This window comes from Dendrobates tinctorius, unplaced genomic scaffold (genome assembly GCF_039654945.1).
Source record: "Dendrobates tinctorius isolate UK_male_01 unplaced genomic scaffold, ASM3965494v1 ptg000178l, whole genome shotgun sequence".
In the NCBI taxonomy this organism is placed as follows: domain Eukaryota; kingdom Metazoa; phylum Chordata; class Amphibia; order Anura; family Dendrobatidae; genus Dendrobates; species Dendrobates tinctorius.
Genome location: NW_027361845.1, coordinates 4,681,783 through 4,700,518, shown reverse-complemented (window position 1 = coordinate 4,700,518; position 18,736 = coordinate 4,681,783). Strand labels below are relative to the sequence as shown.

At 48.1% G+C, this 18,736-nt stretch overlaps 1 protein-coding gene across 3 annotated transcripts; it reads right to left on the bottom strand.

Moving 5' to 3' along the window:
* Positions 1 to 303: 303 nt before the first annotated feature.
* TAF6 (TATA-box binding protein associated factor 6) lies at positions 304 to 18,609 on the bottom strand. Of its 3 annotated transcripts, none has more exons than XM_073551675.1 (15): positions 18,518 to 18,609; positions 14,749 to 14,909; positions 12,385 to 12,471; positions 12,115 to 12,268; positions 11,496 to 11,552; positions 11,292 to 11,411; positions 11,062 to 11,204; positions 10,910 to 10,987; positions 10,618 to 10,719; positions 10,335 to 10,517; positions 8,077 to 8,151; positions 2,343 to 2,468; positions 1,526 to 1,699; positions 1,175 to 1,390; positions 304 to 666 (listed from the first exon to the last, which is right to left on the bottom strand). In XM_073551675.1, exons 1-15 carry the CDS (start codon positions 18,585 to 18,587, stop codon positions 445 to 447), a joined length of 1,968 nt encoding a protein of 655 aa, XP_073407776.1. In that variant the 5' UTR covers positions 18,588 to 18,609; the 3' UTR covers positions 304 to 444. The 3 variants fall into 3 exon arrangements, with proteins under 3 accessions (XP_073407776.1, XP_073407778.1, XP_073407777.1); XM_073551677.1 differs by lacking the exon at positions 18,518 to 18,609 and adding an exon at positions 18,310 to 18,479; XM_073551676.1 differs by lacking the exon at positions 18,518 to 18,609 and adding an exon at positions 18,072 to 18,303.
* Between the last annotated feature and the right edge of the window lie 127 nt (positions 18,610 to 18,736).

The following is an 18,736-nucleotide window of genomic DNA, read 5'->3' as shown; positions in this document are numbered from 1 at the left end:
AACTCAATATGGTGGCCGTGCACTTTCTCCAGATGGGAAGCAACCGCGAGTGCAGCGCCAACCAATCTTCTGGTGGACAGTGCTCTGACCAGAGAGAAGAACCCAGATACAACAGTCCGCAACCGCAGAAACCTCTGGTTTCCTTGTCATGTAATAGGAGGGTCAATATCCACCACAAGGCTTTGACCTACAATAGGTGGCACTAGAACCCCTGCAGGGGCAACCACCAGAGGGCGCCCCAAGCAGTACCCGGGGGTCTCTCATTTTTTATATGTTGGGTTTTATGATGCAAAATAACAAAAAAAGGTTTTACAATTTTATTAACAAAATGTTTATATCTATAGTATTACACCAAATAAACAAGCTGTAACCCACAGCGGACACGACGACACTCACACTCAGTCATACACCATACACACACACAGGAAAAAAAAAAAATCTGTGTCACAAGCCAGGGGTCTCTATGGAAGGTGGAGGGGACGGTTGCGGGGTCTTGCTGTCTCCAGCAGTTGGAAGAGACACAACGATGTATTTCTGCATTCCACTACTGCCCCCGGTGGTGGAACCAACACCAGCGCTCTGACCGCCTGACACCAGCTTCACAATGGGCTGGACCCCTGGGGGGCAAGATGTGGATGGGGAGGGGCCGCTGGAGGAGGTGAGGACCTGGAGAGAAAGAGGATAAGCAAAAATTATAAATGGAGATGTGGAAGGAAAACAACAGCGAGTGCAGAAAGTAGAAAACAGGGACGGAGCAGAAGGAGTCAGTGTGAGCAGGAGCGCAGGGCGAGCCGCGGCAAGGGGGCCGGCGAGCGCGGGGCGAGCCGCAGCAAGGGGGCCGGCGAGCGCGGGGCGAGCCGCGGCAAGGGGGCCGGCGAGCTCAGGGCGAGCCGCGGCAAGGGGCAGCTCAGAGCAGTGATGGTGCGCACCGAGGAGGCGGGCGGAGAGCAAACAGCAGGGAGAGCTGGAGCAACTGCAGAGGGCACGGTGTGGAGAAAGTGACTCAGGGAGGAGAAAATGGCAAAACAGAAAACTGGGCATGAGGCAGGAACAGAGAACATGGAGGATGGAGCTGGAGGAGAAAGCAGAAGAGGCAAAAGACGAAGAGAAGAAGTGTGAGAGAGAAGAAAACAACACATCAGTATGGAGCGATGGAGGCACCATAGGAAGTTACCTGGGTCCCGCTGCTCCCTGCTGAGGACACCACGATGTACTTGGTGGGTGGTGGTGATGGCTGGGTGGGAGTTGCAGAACGGGCGCTCACTAAGGTCTGTACTGGCAAAGTCAAGGATCCAGTCAAGGACCCAGGCATCTTAATAATTCCTGGAGTACGAGGGGACGGCGTGATGGAGCCGGAGGACGGCTGAGACAGCGTGAGAGTGGGACGAGGCTGACAGAGGACAGAAAGTACAAAGAGACGAGAGAAGACACAAAAACATGATTAGAGGTTTGTCCTTGGTTAAGGGTCCCCAGGCCACATAATATTCCTAGGGGCCTCTACAAGTGGCATACTGCTCAGAGGTACCTGAGTGACGGTCAGGGTGGTCCGGTTCACCTGTGGCCCTTGTAATGCGCTCTGAGCTCTTGCCTTCAACACGTGAGAGCAGAGTGTAGGGCCCAGAAAGCCGTAATCAGCCCGGTAGGCATCTGGCACGTCAGGAGGAGTGCGAAGCTTCACCACAACCGGGGCGGTGTGTTTCTACAGGAAGACACAAGAGCTGCTACAATAATGTGCACAAACCGCCAGCGTATACTATGTGGAGGACGGCAGGGGGCAGCGTACAGTACGTGGAGGCCGGTGGGGACAGCGTACAGTACGTGGAGGCCGGCGGGGGGTAGCGTACAGTACGTGGAGGCTGGCGGGGGGCAGCGGTAAAGTACGTGGAGGCCAGTAGGGGCAGCACACAGTACATGTAGGCCGTGGGGGCCGGCGAAGGGCAGAGTACAGTACGTGGAGGCCGGCGGGGGACAGAGTACAGTACGTGGAGGTCAGTAGAGACAGCACACAGTACGTGGAGGCCGGCGGGGAGCAGTGTACAGTACGTGGAGGCCGGCGGGGAGCAGTGTACAGTACGTGGAGGCCAGTAGGGGCAGCACACAGTACATGTAGGCCGTGGGGGCCGAAGGGCAGAGTACAGTACGTGGAGCCCGGCGGGGGGCAGAGTACAGTACGTGGAGGTCAGTAGAGACAGCACACAGTACGTGGAGGCGGCAGTGTACAGTACGTGGGGGCCGGCGGGGAGCAGCGTACAGTACGTGGAGGCCAGCGGGGGCTGTGTACAGTGCGCGGGGGCCAGCAAAATCCATATAAAGCTGTATTCAATCTGTACTCCGCACATTACCAGCAGGAGGCTCTGCACGTGATCTGCTCCAATCTTATCGATGTTGGACAACACCTGACCCTCCAGGATATTGCGCAGCCGCTCGCCTTCTATTTGCAGACGAGGGACAATCAGCGTTTTAATTACCTGCAAGAAAGAAAATAACAAAATTACCCAAAAATAGGCATTAGACGTACCGGTAATTATGTTTCCAGGAGTCCATCCTGACAGCACCAGGGAGGACGTCCCTCGCCTCCTTGCAGGGACAGGAAGAGCACTCAAGAGTTTAAAAACAGTCTCCACCCCCATTCCCTCAGTGTTTTTCCAAGTACCACACCGTGGATGATGCAACTCAACACTTTATTTAGAGAATCATATTACGACATATGACATAATTAATTCGGGAAGGGAACTCTCTGTGCTGTCAGGATGGACTCCTGGAAACATAATTACCGGTAGGTCTAATGCCTATTTTCCAGGACGTCCCTCCTGACAGCACCAGGGAGAATACCAAAGTATCCCCTTAGGGTGGGATGACAGCCTGGAGAACCATTCTCCCGAAAGCAGTCTGTTGGTTAGATAATACATCTAATTTGTAATGTTTACAGAAGGTGTCCAACCTGGACCAGGTGGCGGCCCTACAGATTTGGTTTACTGAAGCCCCTGCCCTTTCTACCCAGGAAACTGACAAAGCTCGTGTTGAGTGAGCTTTTAACCCTTCTGGGGGACGAACCCCCTGAGGGAAATAGGCTAAACTGATTAGCGATGTTATCCATCTCGCGATGGAGGCTTTTCTCCCTTTGTTTTTCCCCCCAAAGAGTAGAAATAGGTTATGGTCCTGTCTCCAACCCTGCGTGGCCCCGATGTAATCAATAACTGCCTGGCGTACGTCTAATTTGGGCAGGGCCCTTACTTTGTCATGTGAGGGGTTCTCACAAAAGGAAGGCAAAATTATTTCCTGGTTTAAGTTTTGGACTGACGCAACTTTAGGCAAAAAGGTGGGGTCTAATCTCATGATTATTCGATCCTCCCAGATCCGGAGATATGGGTCTCGGATAGATAGCGCCCGTATCTCACTTATCCGTTTTGCGGTGGTGATCGCCACTAAGGGTACCGTTACACTTACCGATGCACCAGCGATCCCGACAACGATATGGATCGCTGGTGCATCGCTAAGTGGTCGCTAGAGTGCTGCCACACAGGCAGATCTCACCAGCGACATCGCTGGGGTCGGGGGTCGCTACTTACGTGTCAGATGCGGCGATCCTGACGTCCTCCCGCCCGCGTCCACGAGTCGCTCGTCGGCGCCACAGGAAGCCCAGCAGGAAGCGCCTGACGAGAAATGTTCCAGGACGTTCTCGCACGATCAGCGATAACCAGCGGGGGAGCCAGTCGGAGGTAAGTATCACATGTAGCAATATCGCTAGCAATATTGCTGCTACGTCACAAAACCAGTGATGTTACAGCGATACTGCTAGCGATATCGCTATGTGTAACGGGCGCTTTAGAATGCTACCTTCATGGTTCGATGTGAAATGGGCATCTCCTGGCTATGGATAAAAGGGACCTAAGCAAAGGGACCGCAGGACAAGACTAAGATCCCATGGGGGGACTGACCTCCTGATTGTGGGACGTAACCTCTGAGTTGCCCTGATAAATCTTATTACCCAGGGATGGGAGGCCAAGGGGTAATCAAGAAAGGCACTTAATGCCGAGATCTGGACCTTCAGCGTGCTAGGCCTAAGTCCTTTATTAAAGCCTGCCTGAAGGAAATCTAGTATCTTTGGGATGTCTGGTTTTCCTTCCGCTGAGTCGGGCCTGCCGCAATCTAGACAGAATCTTTTCCAAATTTTGTGGTATATCGCAGAAGTTACGGGTTTTCTGCTGGCCTGAATAGTCGATATGACCTGGTCTGACAGACCTCGAGCCCTCAGGATCTGCCGTTCAGGATCCAGGCTGACAGGTGAAATCTCCCTGGATCTTGGTGGTGAACCGACCCCTGGTGAATGATGTCTTCCCTCTGTGGAAGCAGAAGTGGTGGATCTACTGCCATAATCCCCAGGAGTGGAAACCAGCTCCTTTTCGGCCAATAAGGTGCTCTCAGTAGCACTCTTGCCTGATCCTCCTGAATCTTCCTGAGGATGGCTGGAATGAGAGCTATCGGGGGAAATACGTATGAGAGAGTCTGCCCCCACTTCTGGCTTGGGGAGTCTACCCCTTCTGGATTGTCCAGTGGATTCAGAGAGGAAAACCTGTATGTCTTCATATTCTTTCTGGTTGCGAAGAGGTCTATGTGCGGTCTTCCCCAGCGCTGGCATAAGTTCTGAAAGATCTCTGTGTTCAGCTCCCACTCTGTAGGACAGATCTTCTGCCTGCTTAAATAATCTGCCACTGTGTTTTGTGATCCTTCGAGATGGATGGCTGTTACTGACAGAACCGTATTTTCTGCCCAGGATAAAATCTTTTTTGCCAGGTCCTGGAGTGCCCAATGCCTTGTTCCTCCTTGATGCCGGAGGAAGGATACCGCCGTCACATTGTCCGATAGAATCTTGACGTGTTGGTTTTTTAGCCAGTCCTAATTTCTTCTTAGAGCCTCCCATGTGGCGTAAAGTTCCTTGTAGTTGGAGGAAGTGGACCACATGTTTGCCGGCCATTCTCCCAGAAGAATTCTGCCTTCTAGATGAGCCCCCCAGCCCCATTTGTTGGCGTCTGTAGTAATTATGACGCATGGGGAGGTGATCCAGGGGACACCTTTCCTTAGGTTTTGTCGCTGCATCCACCACACCATCTTTTTACTGCTGGAGACAAAGCCATTTTCTTGTCTAGGGAGGTCTGGTGATGATCCCAGGCGGCAAGTACTTCTTTTTGAAGGGTTCTCGCATGGAACTGTGCCCATCGGATACAAGGGATGCAGGATGTCATGAGGCCCAGAGCGCGCATTGCTACTCTGATGGAAACACAGCCTTTTTGAAGTTCCTTCATGCTGTCCCGTATCCTTGTCTGTTTTTCTGGTGGTAAGAAGGAAGTTCTGCTTCTGGAGTCCAGTAGTACTCCCAAAAATTTTTTTCTTCTTTCTGGTACTAGGTCCGATTTTTCTTTGTTTATGATCCAGCCCAGGAACTCTAGAACCTCTATTGTCTTCTCCTTGTGTCGCCGCAGTTCCTCTGTTGATCTCGCCACCAGGAGGAAGTTATCTAGGTATGGAATGATGATTATTTCCCGATTTCTTAGGAACGCCACCACTTCCGCGATTAGCTTCGTAAAGACTCGAGGCGCCGAGGCCAGACCAAACGGAAGACACTGAAATTGAAAGTGGCAGGTCCGATTCTGAAGTCTTACTGCAAACCTCAGGAATCTCTGTGACATTGGGTGAATTGGTACCTGATAGTAGGCACTTTTCAGGTCCAGGGTACATATCAGGGCATTCTTGTCTATCAGATGGACTGTGGATCTGATTGACTCCATTCGGAATTTTTTGTACGTGACCCAGGCATTTAAGGGATTCAGATTTATGGTACGGGATTCTCCGGATGGCTTCGCGATGGCAAATAGGGACAAATAGTGGCCCGTCCCAATTTCTGCTCGGGGAACCGGAATTATCACACCTGAGTTTGCCAGTTCAAGTCGACCCACATCTGGGAGTCGTCTTCTATTCTGCGGGGAGAAACGGACCTTTCGGGGGGAGGGGATGAAAATTCTATTTGGTAACCCTCTGCTATTGTTCTCAGTACCCACTGATTTTTTGTGATCTGAGACCACTGGGAACTGAATTCTCTGAGTCGACCCCCTATGTTGGTATAGTCATGTTCTTCTGCATCTAGTACGAGATCCAGAAGGGTGGGCTCTAGATCTTCCAGCTCTAGAGTGGGTGCTACCATAGGAACCCCTCTCAGAGCTCCTCTGGTATCTATAGTACTGCTGTCTCCTATATCCCCCGGGTCTACAAAAGGGCTGGTCCCTACGTTTCCTTTCCTCAGGGAACCCTTTCTTTACATCGGATGCTTTTTCTAATATATCATCTAATGCTGGGCCAAAGACTTTTAACCCAGAGAAGGGAAGGGCACAGAGCTTGTTTTTAGAGGCTCTGTCACCCGTCCAGGTCTTTAACCAGATGGCTCTGTGTGCCGAATTTGACAAAGAGCCATTCCGAGCAGAAATTCTAACGGATTCTGCAAATGCATCGACTACGAAGGCTGTGGCTGATTTCATGATCGGAAGTGAATCTATAATTTCCTCCCTTGGGGTTTTATTATTTAAGTGTTCCTCTAACTGCCCCAACCATAAAAACATAGACCTTGCTACCGAAGTAGCTGCTACGTTTGTTTTAATTAAGGCTGCTGATGTTTCCCAGGCCTGCCTTAGTAGGTTATCCGCCTTCCTATCCATGGGGTCCCTCAGACTAGACGCGTCCTCAAAGGGGATCGTTGTTTTCTTGGTCACTTTTGTCACAGGGACATCAATTTTGGGAAATACTTCCCATTCTTTAATGTCCTCGGGGTCGAAGGGGAGACGTCTCTTAAAGTCCCGAGATATCAAGAGACGCTTTTCCGCCTCCTCCCATTCCTCCAGGACCATAGCTCGCACATGGTCGCTCACTGGGAATACTACTTTCCTCTGCGCCCTAAGGCCCCCGAACATCGTGTCCTGTCTGGACTGAGGTTTCTGGACCTCCTCAATCTGCATTGTGTCTCTGACCGCCTGTACCAGATTGTCTGTATCATCCGAGGAAAAGAGGTATCTTTTCCCATACTCCGGTTCGCTAGTGCCCAGCTCGCCTTCTTCCTGATCCGACTCCGAGGAGTAGGAACCTTCCTCTGAACTAGACTCCATCTCCTGTCTGGTTCGCTTAGCACTGGGACCTGGACTGGCTGGGACAGGGTGGCCACGGAAGCCTGGACCTCCTCTCGAACCAGCGATCTCATCTCCAATAGGAGGGACGGCTGTTCGCCCTCCATTACTTTGGCCGTACAGGTGTCACACAGCAACTTCTTGTGCTTGCTGCGGAGCTTAACCCTGCATACAGGACACTTATTGGGCTTCCCTGGGTCTTTCTCCACCTGCTTGGTCGTGGGAGTGGGCGCTGTCGGTTGTGCCTTTTCCTGCATAGTGCAAGAGAGGGACAGTCAGGCTCTGATCTGGGTAGTCCGGGTCTCGGTCGGTCTGCGCTAAGCGCACTTACCCCGTCCGGGTCGATTATGCCCTGGTTCTCCATCCTTGCTGTGAGCCTCTGCGAGGTCAGGACAGGCGGGTGCTGCCTGTCTCGCTGATGCCGCGCTCTGCTCCTTCAGAGAGCCCGCCGGCGGCCAGTATTTCCGGCGCTCTGATGTCACCGGAAGGGCGTCGCGGTCTCTCCGCACGCGACTTCCGGTCTCCGCGCTGCTGCCGGCGTCGGAGCCGAGAGCCTCCGCTGCGGGAGGAAGCAGCTCTACCCAGGGGGCTCGTCCCTCCCCTGGTCTCTGTGACTGAGGGACCCCCACCCAGGAGGGTTTCAGCGCCGGGGCCGTTTCACAGGAGGAAGGATTGGCAGGGCCCCTTGGAACCCTCCGGTAAGCCGACTCCTCTTGTGCGTTCCTCCCTGCAGGGACAGGAAGAAATACTGAGGGAATGGGGGTGGAGACTGTTTTTAACCTCTTGTGTGCTCTTCCTGTCCCTGCAAGGAGGCGAGGGACGTCCTCCATGGTACTGTCAGGAGGGACGTCCTGGAAAATCACATTTATATCCCAATCCCCACAGAAAATAATCTCCAGAAACTCACATCAGCCCCGAGCTCCGCCAGACCGGCAATAGACCCGTATCGTGTGGTCCAGGGCGTGCGGTCATCAACCCAACTCTGAGCGAGAAAGAGCAAAGCATGAGTACATACAGAGGAGACGGGCACTTCCCAATACTCAGGAGGCGGCATTATAGTTATATATATAGTACTGCACATACGAGCAGTATTACAGTAGTTACATTCTTGTACATAGGTGCAGTATTACAGTAGTTATATTCTTGTACGTAGGGAGCAGTATTATAGTAGATATATTCTTGTACATAGGGGCAGTATTATAGTAGTTATATTCTTGTATATAGGTGGCAGTATTATAGTAGTTATATTCTTGTACATAGGGGGCAGTGTTACAGTAGTTATATTCTTGAATATAGGTGGCAGTATTATAGTAGCTATATTCTTGGTACATAGGGGCAGTATTATAGCAGTTATATTCTTGTACATAGGGGCAGTATTATAGCAGTTACATTCTTGTACATAGGAGCAGTATTATAGTAGTTATATTCTTGTATATAGGTGGCAGTATTATAGTAGTTATATTCTTGTACATAGGGGGCAGTGTTACAGTAGTTATATTCTTGAATATAGGTGGCAGTATTATAGTAGCTATATTCTTGGTACATAGGGGCAGTATTATAGCAGTTATATTCTTGTACATAGGGGCAGTATTATAGCAGTTACATTCTTGTACATAGGGAGCAGTATTATAGTAGTTATATTCTTGTACATAGGGGGCAGTATTATAGTAGATATATTCTTGTACATAGGGGGCAGTATTATAGTAGTTATATTCTTGAATATAGGTGGCAGTATTATAGTAGTTATATTCTTGTACATAGGGGGCAGTGTTACAGTAGTTATATTCTTGAATATAGGTGGCAGTATTATAGTAGCTATATTCTTGGTACATAGGGGCAGTATTATAGCAGTTATATTCTTGTACATAGGGGCAGTATTATAGCAGTTACATTCTTGTACATAGGAGCAGTATTATAGTAGTTATATTCTTGTATATAGGTGGCAGTATTATAGTAGTTATATTCTTGTACATAGGGGGCAGTGTTACAGTAGTTATATTCTTGAATATAGGTGGCAGTATTATAGTAGCTATATTCTTGGTACATAGGGGCAGTATTATAGCAGTTATATTCTTGTACATAGGGGCAGTATTATAGCAGTTACATTCTTGTACATAGGGGCAGTATTATAGTAGATATATTCTTGTACATAGGGGCAGTATTATAGTAGATATATTCTTGTACATAGGGGGCAGTATTATAGTAGTTATATTCTTGTACATAGGGGCTGTATTATAGTAGTTATATTCTTGTATATAGGTGGCAGTATTATAGTAGTTATATTCTTGTACATAGGGGGCAGTGTTACAGTAGTTACATTCTTGAATATAGGTGGCAGTATTATAGTAGCTATATTCTTGTGCACAGGAGCAGTATTATAGTAGTTATATTCTTGTGCACAGGAGCAGTATTATAGTAGTTATATTCTTGGTACATAGGGGCAGTATTATAGCAGTTATATTCTTGTACATAGGGGCAGTATTATAGCAGTTACATTCTTGTACATAGGGAGCAGTATTATAGTAGTTATATTCTTGTACATAGGGGCAGCATTATAGTAGATATATTCTTGTACATAGGAGCAGTATTATAGTAGTTATATTCTTGTGCACAGGAGCAGTATTATAGTAGTTATATTCTTGGTACATAGGGGCAGTATTATAGCAGTTATATTCTTGTACATAGGGGCAGTATTATAGCAGTTACATTCTTGTACATAGGGAGCAGTATTATAGTAGTTATATTCTTGTACATAGGGGCAGCATTATAGTAGATATATTCTTGTACATAGGGGGCAGTATTATAGTAGTTATATTCTTGTACATAGGGGCTGTATTATAGTAGTTATATTCTTTCACGTAGGGGCAGTATTATAGTAGTTATATTCTTGTACATAGGATCAGTGTTATAGTAGTTATATTCTTGTACATAGGATCAGTGTTATAGTAGTTATATTCTTGTACATAGGGGCAGTATTATAGCAGTTATATTCTTGTACATAGGGGCAGTATTATAGCAGTTACATTCTTGTACATAGAGGCAGTATTATAGTAGTTATATTCTTGTACATAGGGGCAGTATTATAATAGTTATATTCTTGTACATAGGGGGCAGTATTATAGTAGTAACATACCTATCAGTATTTTATATGACAGAGTTCCTCACCTTGGTGAAAGTCTTGGTAATTCGTGACTGGATGTTGTTCGTGGTTGTGCTGAAGTTCTTGCAGATCTGCGCTATAAGTCGGGCAGCAAAGTCTCTTAGCGCCCAGTGATTGTCCACGTCTGGCCGGAGACATAGCTGCCGACTGACGATACAGGTCATCACTGCCGGGATCAGCTCATGCAGCTGCAGTAGAGTTGGTACAGAGGACAGTATTATAACCTGTACATTCTATGATCTGCAGCTCAGGATGGATCATATTCTATGTAAGACCCCTCATACTTACGTATTTCTCTAGGTATAGGGTGGGATTGTCCATCAAAGCTTTGACCATTCTCATAAGGTAGATGAGCAGGGCCAGGTTATTTTGGACCACATTGACACGAACCTAAGCAGGAGACAGAATGGGGTGTAAAACCTCAACTGTGGCCCTCATCTTAGGAAGAAGTGAAGAATAGAGTACAATGAGGTAGAACACCCTTTTAAGGGTGTGGCTGCTGGACCAGGGACCTTGTAGACAATTTTATCATGGCACGGATGTCCTCCAATCCGGAGAAAAAAATGACTGTAAAACGCACCCCTTCTGATATGAAGGTGCTGAACCGCGGCAGCATCTGATACAGGCCGGGGTCGGTGGCGATGCTCTGCAGGGCTTCCTACAGAAGAAACACAGATGAGGGAATGTAACGAGACGCCACGAATGACTCGAGAAGAGGACGCGTCTACTCACCGCTCTCTTGGCCTCGCAGGAGCCGACACAAGCCTCGGTGATCTCCTTGTAGTACAGCTGCTGCTCCACAGACAGCTCGTGGATACTGCGCGGCTTCAGCTTCAGAGGAGTGCCCTCCAGGATGGGGTTCTTCTTATCCTTCCCTAAAAAGACCAGAGACACGGGCGCCATATAAACCACCAGGTGACACCACGGAGGAGGAGGACTAGGTATACCAGACGTAAGCTCACCTTTACCGTCCACCGCACCGGCCCCCTGGCCTTTCCCTGCGAGTCCTCTGGCTTCCTCTTGTCCTGGTTTCACGGCCTTCAGCGGCTCAGTGGCCTCGATCTTCTGCTGCTCCTTAGGAACTGGAGGGGAAAAAAAAAAAAGGAATAAAAAAAAAGAGAAGAAACAAGAGGCTATAATGTACGATAAAGGGGAAGACATGTCACCTGGCGGAGGGTTCTCGGGGATGGCCGGCTGCACTCCTTCTATACTCAGCCAGTGAGCTGCAAGGAAAAAACAAAAAAACAAAAAAATCAGGAATTATTAATTTATAACCCTGCCCTGACCATTATTTTTTCCTCCCCGTCTTGCAAGAGCCATAACATTTTGTTTCCCATCCACACAACCGCCCAAATACGAGATGTAGCTTCAATGACGCCAATTATTTTTTGCATCATTTACTGAAAAATGGGGGAAAAAATCCAAGTGCAGCAAAATGGAAAAAGAGGGAAAAAATCCAGCTAGTTGCAGTATTGTTTTCAGGGCGCGCCACAATACACTGGACACCGTGACCCATTTTCTGAGACTTGTAAGTTTTTTCTTACTCTTCGGTCAGTGTAGCTGAAGGATATTGGGCCGTACGTCGTCACTATATGAGAGGTTCAGTGACCTACATGGAATTGTAAGAACTTTCTATTTATATGATATCACATGATGCCTGAGAACGAATCGGCAGCCCTGAAAAGAATCATATGACTGCATACTAGGACCCAGGGGGCATCACTTCTCCAGCAGGTGGCCACTAAACGCTATACTGCACACCCACAGTATCTGCAGGTCACTCACCTTTCAAGGACACGTCGAGGGGAACGCGGGGTAGCGGGGTGCTGATGATGTCACACAGGTCCACCTCTTTTTCCTCATAGAAGTGAAGCTCTCGTCCTCCGCCACTGGCGTAACGGAAGGGCAGGAACTCCTTGGCGTGGAATCCATAGATCGGCTGCCGGGAGAGGCAGGGATTGAGCATAAGACATACAGGTATACGAGCAGATGTGGGGGGATGTGGAGGGTGGGGGCACAGGGACACTAGGGTCTAATCGCTCCCCTGCTCCTTACCTCCACATTCTTCAGCTTAAGAGCAGCATCGATGTCGCTGGGGTTGAGCTTCTGTCTCTTGCCCACATGCATGAACTTCATCGAATCCTGGAGAAAAGAGAAAAAGTGGGAAATTGGGAAGGAAGATGGGGAGGTGGAGAGCGTCACCTTCTGGGGGGGGGGGGGGAGATCGAAAAAAAGAAGAGTGGAGTGCTGCCCCCCCAGGGAACAGGACTGGAAGGAGAGTGTCGCCCTCTAGTGGGCGGGACTGAGAAAAGCAGAGTGCTGCCCTCTAAGGGACAGGACCGTAAAAAGGAGAACGCTAAACCCAAGGGACCAGAACCAGGAAAAAGTTAACTGTTGCCCCTAGGGAGCAGTAAAAAATAGAGCATCACCCTTTGGGGGGCGGTACTGAAAAAGGAAAGCGTCGCTCCCTAGGGGTGGGACTGGAAAAATGAGAATGGTGCATCCCAGGGAGCAGGACAGGAAAAAAGATTGCAGCCTTCTAGGGAAATGAGACTGAAAAAAATAAAGTGCTGCCCTCTAGGGGGCAGGCCTGAGAATGAGTGCACCGCCTTTCAGGGGGCAAGAGTGAGGAAAGCTCTGCCTTATAAGGAGCAGGACTGGAAAACAGAGAATGCTATGCCTCTTGGAAGTGGGACCTAAAGAGTGCCGCCCTGTCTTAAGGAGGGACTGAAAAGGAGAGCACTGCCTTCTAGGTGGCGGGACCGGGAAGCAGAGCGCTGCCTTCTAGGTGGCGGGACCGGGAAGCAGAGCGCTGCCTTCTAGGTGGCGGGACCGGGAAGCAGAGCGCTGCCTTCTAGGTGGCGGGACCGGGAAGCAGAGCGCTGCCTTCTAGGTGGCGGGACCGGGAAGCAGAGCGCTGCCTTCTAGGTGGCGGGACCGGGAAGCAGAGCGCTGCCTTCTAGGTGGCGGGACCGGGAAGCAGAGCGCTGCCTTCTAGGTGGCGGGACCGGGAAGCAGAGCGCTGCCTTCTAGGTGGCGGGACCGGGAAGCAGAGCGCTGCCTTCTAGGTGGCGGGACCGGGAAGCAGAGCGCTGCCTTCTAGGTGGCGGGACCGGGAAGCAGAGCGCTGCCTTCTAGGTGGCGGGACCGGGAAGCAGAGCGCTGCCTTCTAGGTGGCGGGACCGGGAAGCAGAGCGCTGCCTTCTAGGTGGCGGGACCGGGAAGCAGAGTGCTGCCTTCTAGGTGGCGGGACCGGGAAGCAGAGTGCTGCCTTCTAGGTGGCGGGACCGGGAAGCAGAGTGCTGCCTTCTAGGTGGCGGCACCGGGAAGCAGAGTGCTGCCTTCTAGGTGGAGGGACCGGGAAGCAGAGTGCTGCCTTCTAGGTGGAGGGACCGGGAAGCAGAGTGCTGCCTTCTAGGTGGAGGGACCGGGAAGCAGAGTGCTGCCCTATAGTGGCTGTAATTATTGAACATATGCTGATGACACCCAATTATACGCTTCTTCCCTTATTCATTCTCGTCTCGACTATTGTAACTCTCTTCTAATCGGTCTCCCTCTTACCCAACTTTCCCCCCTCCAATCTCTCTTGAATGCTGCAGCCAGGATCATATTCCTCACCAATCGTTACACCGATGCCTCTACCTTGTGCCAGTCATTACACTGGCTACCCATCCACTCCAGAATTCAGTATAAACTTATTACCCTCACCCACAAAGCCCTCCATGGCTCAGCACCACCCTACATCTCCTCCCTTGTTTCAGTATACCACCCTAGCCGCGCCCTCCGTTCTGCTGATGACCTGAGGTTAGCATCCTCAATAATCAGAACCTCCCACTCCCGTCTCCAAGACTATACATGTGCTGCGCCAATTCTCTGGAATGCACTTCCCAGGTCAATATGATTAGTCCCCAATCCCCACAATTTTAAGCGTGCCCTGAAAACGCATTTATTCAGACTGGCCTACCGCCTCAACACATCAACCTAATCTATCCCTGTGTGACTCATTCAAATTTTTTTTTTACCATAACCAGGTTCCCCGCATCATGGTCTCACCTTTATGCATTTAATAGCCCTCTGTGTCTGTACTGTTACATATTTAGACTGTTAACCGTTTCATGCAGCAACAGGAACACTCGATTCTTACACTATGGCTGGTCCATACAATCAGGGCAACTGTTACCGTCCACCTTTCGTGTCTCCCCCTCTTTCCTCATAGACTGTAAGCTTGCGAGCAGGGCCCTCATTCCTCTTTGTATCTGTTATGATCTATGTGATTATTGTTATGCTGTAATGTCTATTGTCTGTACAAGTCCCCTCTATAAAGTAAAGTGCTGCGGAATATGTCGGCGCTATAGAAATAAAATAATAATAATAACGTAGTATTTCATAGGCATCCCAGCCCTGGCGGTGACCTCTGACCTGGAAGACCTCCTTTATCCTGAAGCTGACTTCCTGTGCGAGCAGCTGGCACGTCTCCTCCGATATCTGGGAGACTCCGATAGACTCTGCGATCACTTTCATGGACTCGCTGGGGAGGACGGCGTTCCCGATCTTCTTCCCCTCCGCCATGACAGGAGAGCCTGAGGGAGGAAGTGCACAAGACCAGCCGCTGTTACCACCCACCTTTCGTGTCTACCAGGGCTGTGGAGTCGGAGTCGGAGAGTCGGAGTTAGTTTTGGTTGGAGTCGGTAGAAATGTACCGACTCCGACTCCAGCTTTAAAAAAAAATGTATTAATATTTCATATTTCAATATTTCATTGAACTTTCATATGAATTTTATAAATGTTACTCAAATATATATGTTCTATCAAACTATGAACAACAGTGATAAGCAGTTCTGCTGGAGATAGAGACATTTCTTACTTCTTGTGTGTCACTGTTCTCCACTGCCCTTATCTAATCTTATACTTGGTTAACCTCATGCTGCCCCAACCCCCCTACTTACAATGTATGAAACTGAAAGTGAAAATGTGTTGCAAATTCTTAGTAGTAAAGCTCCTCCTCTAGACTAGATCATACTAGGTGTGCGTCTTCCAAGCATCTCACAGCTGCCTGCTACTCAGAAGAGGAAGACTGTAAGAAGTATTATCCTTTCAACAAACTTTGCATCAGTTAACTGTGAGTACATGAGGAATAATAACAGTATTACTGACCACTATATCAGTTGTACGACCTGGCAATAATTTTGTACAATTGTTTTTAGGAAAAACAATTGTCATTTGGATTGTGAATGCAGAATTAAAAACCTGAGAATGTCAAAGAAGCATCACATTAAATCAGCTGTATTTGAACATTTCACCATCACTCAAGATAGAAAACATTATGTCTGTCAGTGTATGACAAATGATCCAGACGAAAACAAATGCTGTGAAGCCAAGATGAGTGCATATTCAGGCAAAGATAAAAATGCTCCTACCAGAGCTTCTAATCTAAAGAGACATTTACAGCACTTTCATCCAGAAGTACTGAAAGCAGTGGATGAGAAAGACTGCATCCAAACCAGTGAACCAGTGCCCAGCTCTTCCAGCCAAACAAAGGAGCAGAGAACTTTGCAGCCAACAGTTGCAAGATATTTTGTCAGTGACAAAGTTACTGTGACAATGACAGTAGATACATTTAAAAAACAGATCACAGAGCTTGTTGTAAAGGATAGTGTGCCCATTTCATTATTTTCATGACCAGCTTTTATGTGTCTGAATGGGGAAATGGCCCGCAAGCTTGGTGTTTCTCTGGAGAGAGAGAGTATTAGAAAATTAGTAATCGAAGAAGCTTTTAAACAAAAGGAAGAACTTAAAAAAACTCTCAAGGGACGCTTTCTGTTTCTTAAAATGGATGCCTGCACACGTCACAGAGTGAACTATTTTGCCATCAATGTCCGATTTGTTTGTGACAAAAATGAAATAGTTACCAAGACATTGGCAGTAAAAGACACCAAAGTTCATCACACCAGTGAGTTTCTCCAGGTCTTGGTGGAAAAGGTTCTGCAAGACTATGAACTTAAAAAAGAGCAAGTTCTTTCTGTCGTAACTGACAATGCTTCAAATATGATAAGTACTATTAAACTAATGAATGAGAGTAATGATGGTGACCAGCAGCTAGAAGAACATTCTGGGTCCACAGACACATAAATGTTTGAAATAGAGGAACACAGTATTGTAACTGAGGAGCAAACTGAAGTTGCTTCAGATGAACAGCAACATGATAGTTTAGATGATCTTGTTGAAACTGTGTCAATATGTTCTTTCATTCATCACATGCGCTGTGTTGTGCATACGCTACAGCTGGCTATAAGAGACAGTCTGCAAGAAGGACATGCTGCTGCACTGATTGGCAAGGTGAGAAAATTGACTACTGTTGCCAGAACCCCTAAAGTTGACTCAATTTTGAAGAGACGTGCTGGAAAAGGGGCAATTATTGATCAAGCCACACGATGGGGCAGTACTTAATGATTCAGCGCTTGGTTGAACTGAAAACCTTTCTTGTAGACATGGCTAACCCTCAACTGACGCTAAATGAAAGTCAGTGGAATCAGGTGACTGAGCTGGAAAAATTGCTAGAGCACCCATTTACAGTGACTAAAAAATTACAAGCAGAGGACTTAACTCCAGGTATTTTCTTAAAGGAGTGGAAGAACCTGATGTTTCGCCTGTCCCAAAGAGGAGGGTTAATTGCAAGTGGCATTGCTACATCAATGAAACGGAGAGAGGAGCTACTATTACAAAATAACATTCTTTTGGCAGCTGTTTATGTAGACCCAATGCATCGGATTCTTCTAGATGATCAACAGCTAAGTAAAGGAAAAGAAGCTCTGTTTGAAATAGCAGTAAGGATGAAAGGGTTGCAGAACAGTCAGGAGGAACAAGAAGAATTTGGTCGTCCTGCCACATCTTCACCCTCATCATCAACTGAAGAATTTAATTTCGAAAAATATTTGGATCACAAGGACCGTGCAAAGCGTTCCCGCATAGAAGAAGAGTCATCCCCATCAAGGAACACAGCCAGTACATTTCAGCAGAATTTTTCATGTGCACTAAAAGAAATTGAGAAATTTGACCGTTCATCAAAAATAACAGTGCAACAAGAGATTCCTCTGTATCCTGACATTGTCAGAGATGTTGCCCGAGTGGTTACTGCTTTGCCACCAACACAAGTTAGTGTAGAGAGGTTGTTCTCCGCTCTCAAAATAATTAGATCAGATTTGAGGGCATCCATGAAGGAGGATCTGACAGAGGCAATACTTTTTCTGCGGACAAATTTATAGATTTCTTCTTATTAACTGCATAAAAGTGTTTATTGCATATTTACTTACAGTTTAGAAAAGTTATTTGCTACATTCTAATTGTATTCTAATAAATGTAGTTTTTGCTGTAAGTGGTCTGATTACTTATATGATGGTGAGAAACTGAATAAGCACGATGTTTAATATTTTACAACAGTAAATTTATTGTTATGAATTGGCCATTTATGAAGGAGTCGGATAAAATCCAGGAGTCGGAGTCGCAACTGTGGCTTACGGACTCCACAGCCCTGGTGTCTCCTCTTTCCTCATAGACTGTAAGCTTGCGAGCAGGACCCTCATTCCTCTCGGTATCTGTTATGATCTATGTGATTATTGTTATGCTGTAATGTCTATTGTCTGTACAAGTCCTCTCTGAAATGTAAAGTGCTGCGGAATATGTCGGCGCTATAGAAATAACATTATTATTGCAGGAAGCGCAGGGCCCTCGTCAGCCCCCGATACCTCAGGGTAACACAACCCGCAGCTGAAGCAGAACTTCTTTTTTCAAGGCAATGACAGATGAAGTTTCCACAAAACGAAAGCTGTTGTGCAGCGGCTGAGGTCGCTGGATGTGAGGGGGAGTGTGTACCGCTGCCATCTATCGTGCGGCTCCGTCCACCATCACTGGGGTCCGCCCGGCAGCACACTCCGAGAGACCCCCGGTAATACCGCCCCCTATCACAGCAGCTCCCGCGCTCACCGCCGCTCTCCTGCACGGCCGCCTAACTGCTTCCGGTTCCCAGGTAAACTTCCGGCGGCCTCCATGACATCCTGGCAGGACGGTACACACCGCACCGGCCGCGGGGGACCAAACAGCGGTAAAGACGGTCAATAAAAATCCTGCTCACAGCGGAAGACACAGCGCTGTAGTGAGGACCCGCTCATGAGTACACGGCTCACGTCCTCACCTACAAGAGTAACGCTGCTACTGTGTATCTGCCAGGACCTGAGAAGGTCGTCACCAAATGCAATACGCATGCGTACTAAGGAAAACGGGATGGATGTGACGCATGCGCAGAAAATACATCAACATCACAAGCATTATATTTGTGGAATAATGAAACACTAAATACAAAGTGGAGAAGAGACTTTAAAAAAAAAGGCCGTCACTCAAAATAATTGGTGTG

Excerpts from the sequence above, each read along its gene's own strand:
- TAF6 (XM_073551675.1), bottom strand. The coding sequence starts at position 18,587 with ATGCGTATTGCATTTGGTGACGACCTTCTCAGGTCCTGGCAGATACAC. Across the intron at positions 12,472-14,748 it reads GGATAAAGGAGGTCTTCCAG|GATTCGATGAAGTTCATGCA; the intron begins GTCAGAGGTCAC and ends TCTTTTCTCCAG. Across the intron at positions 10,720-10,909 it reads GCACCTTCATATCAGAAGGG|GTTCGTGTCAATGTGGTCCA; the intron begins GTGCGTTTTACA and ends TCTCCTGCTTAG.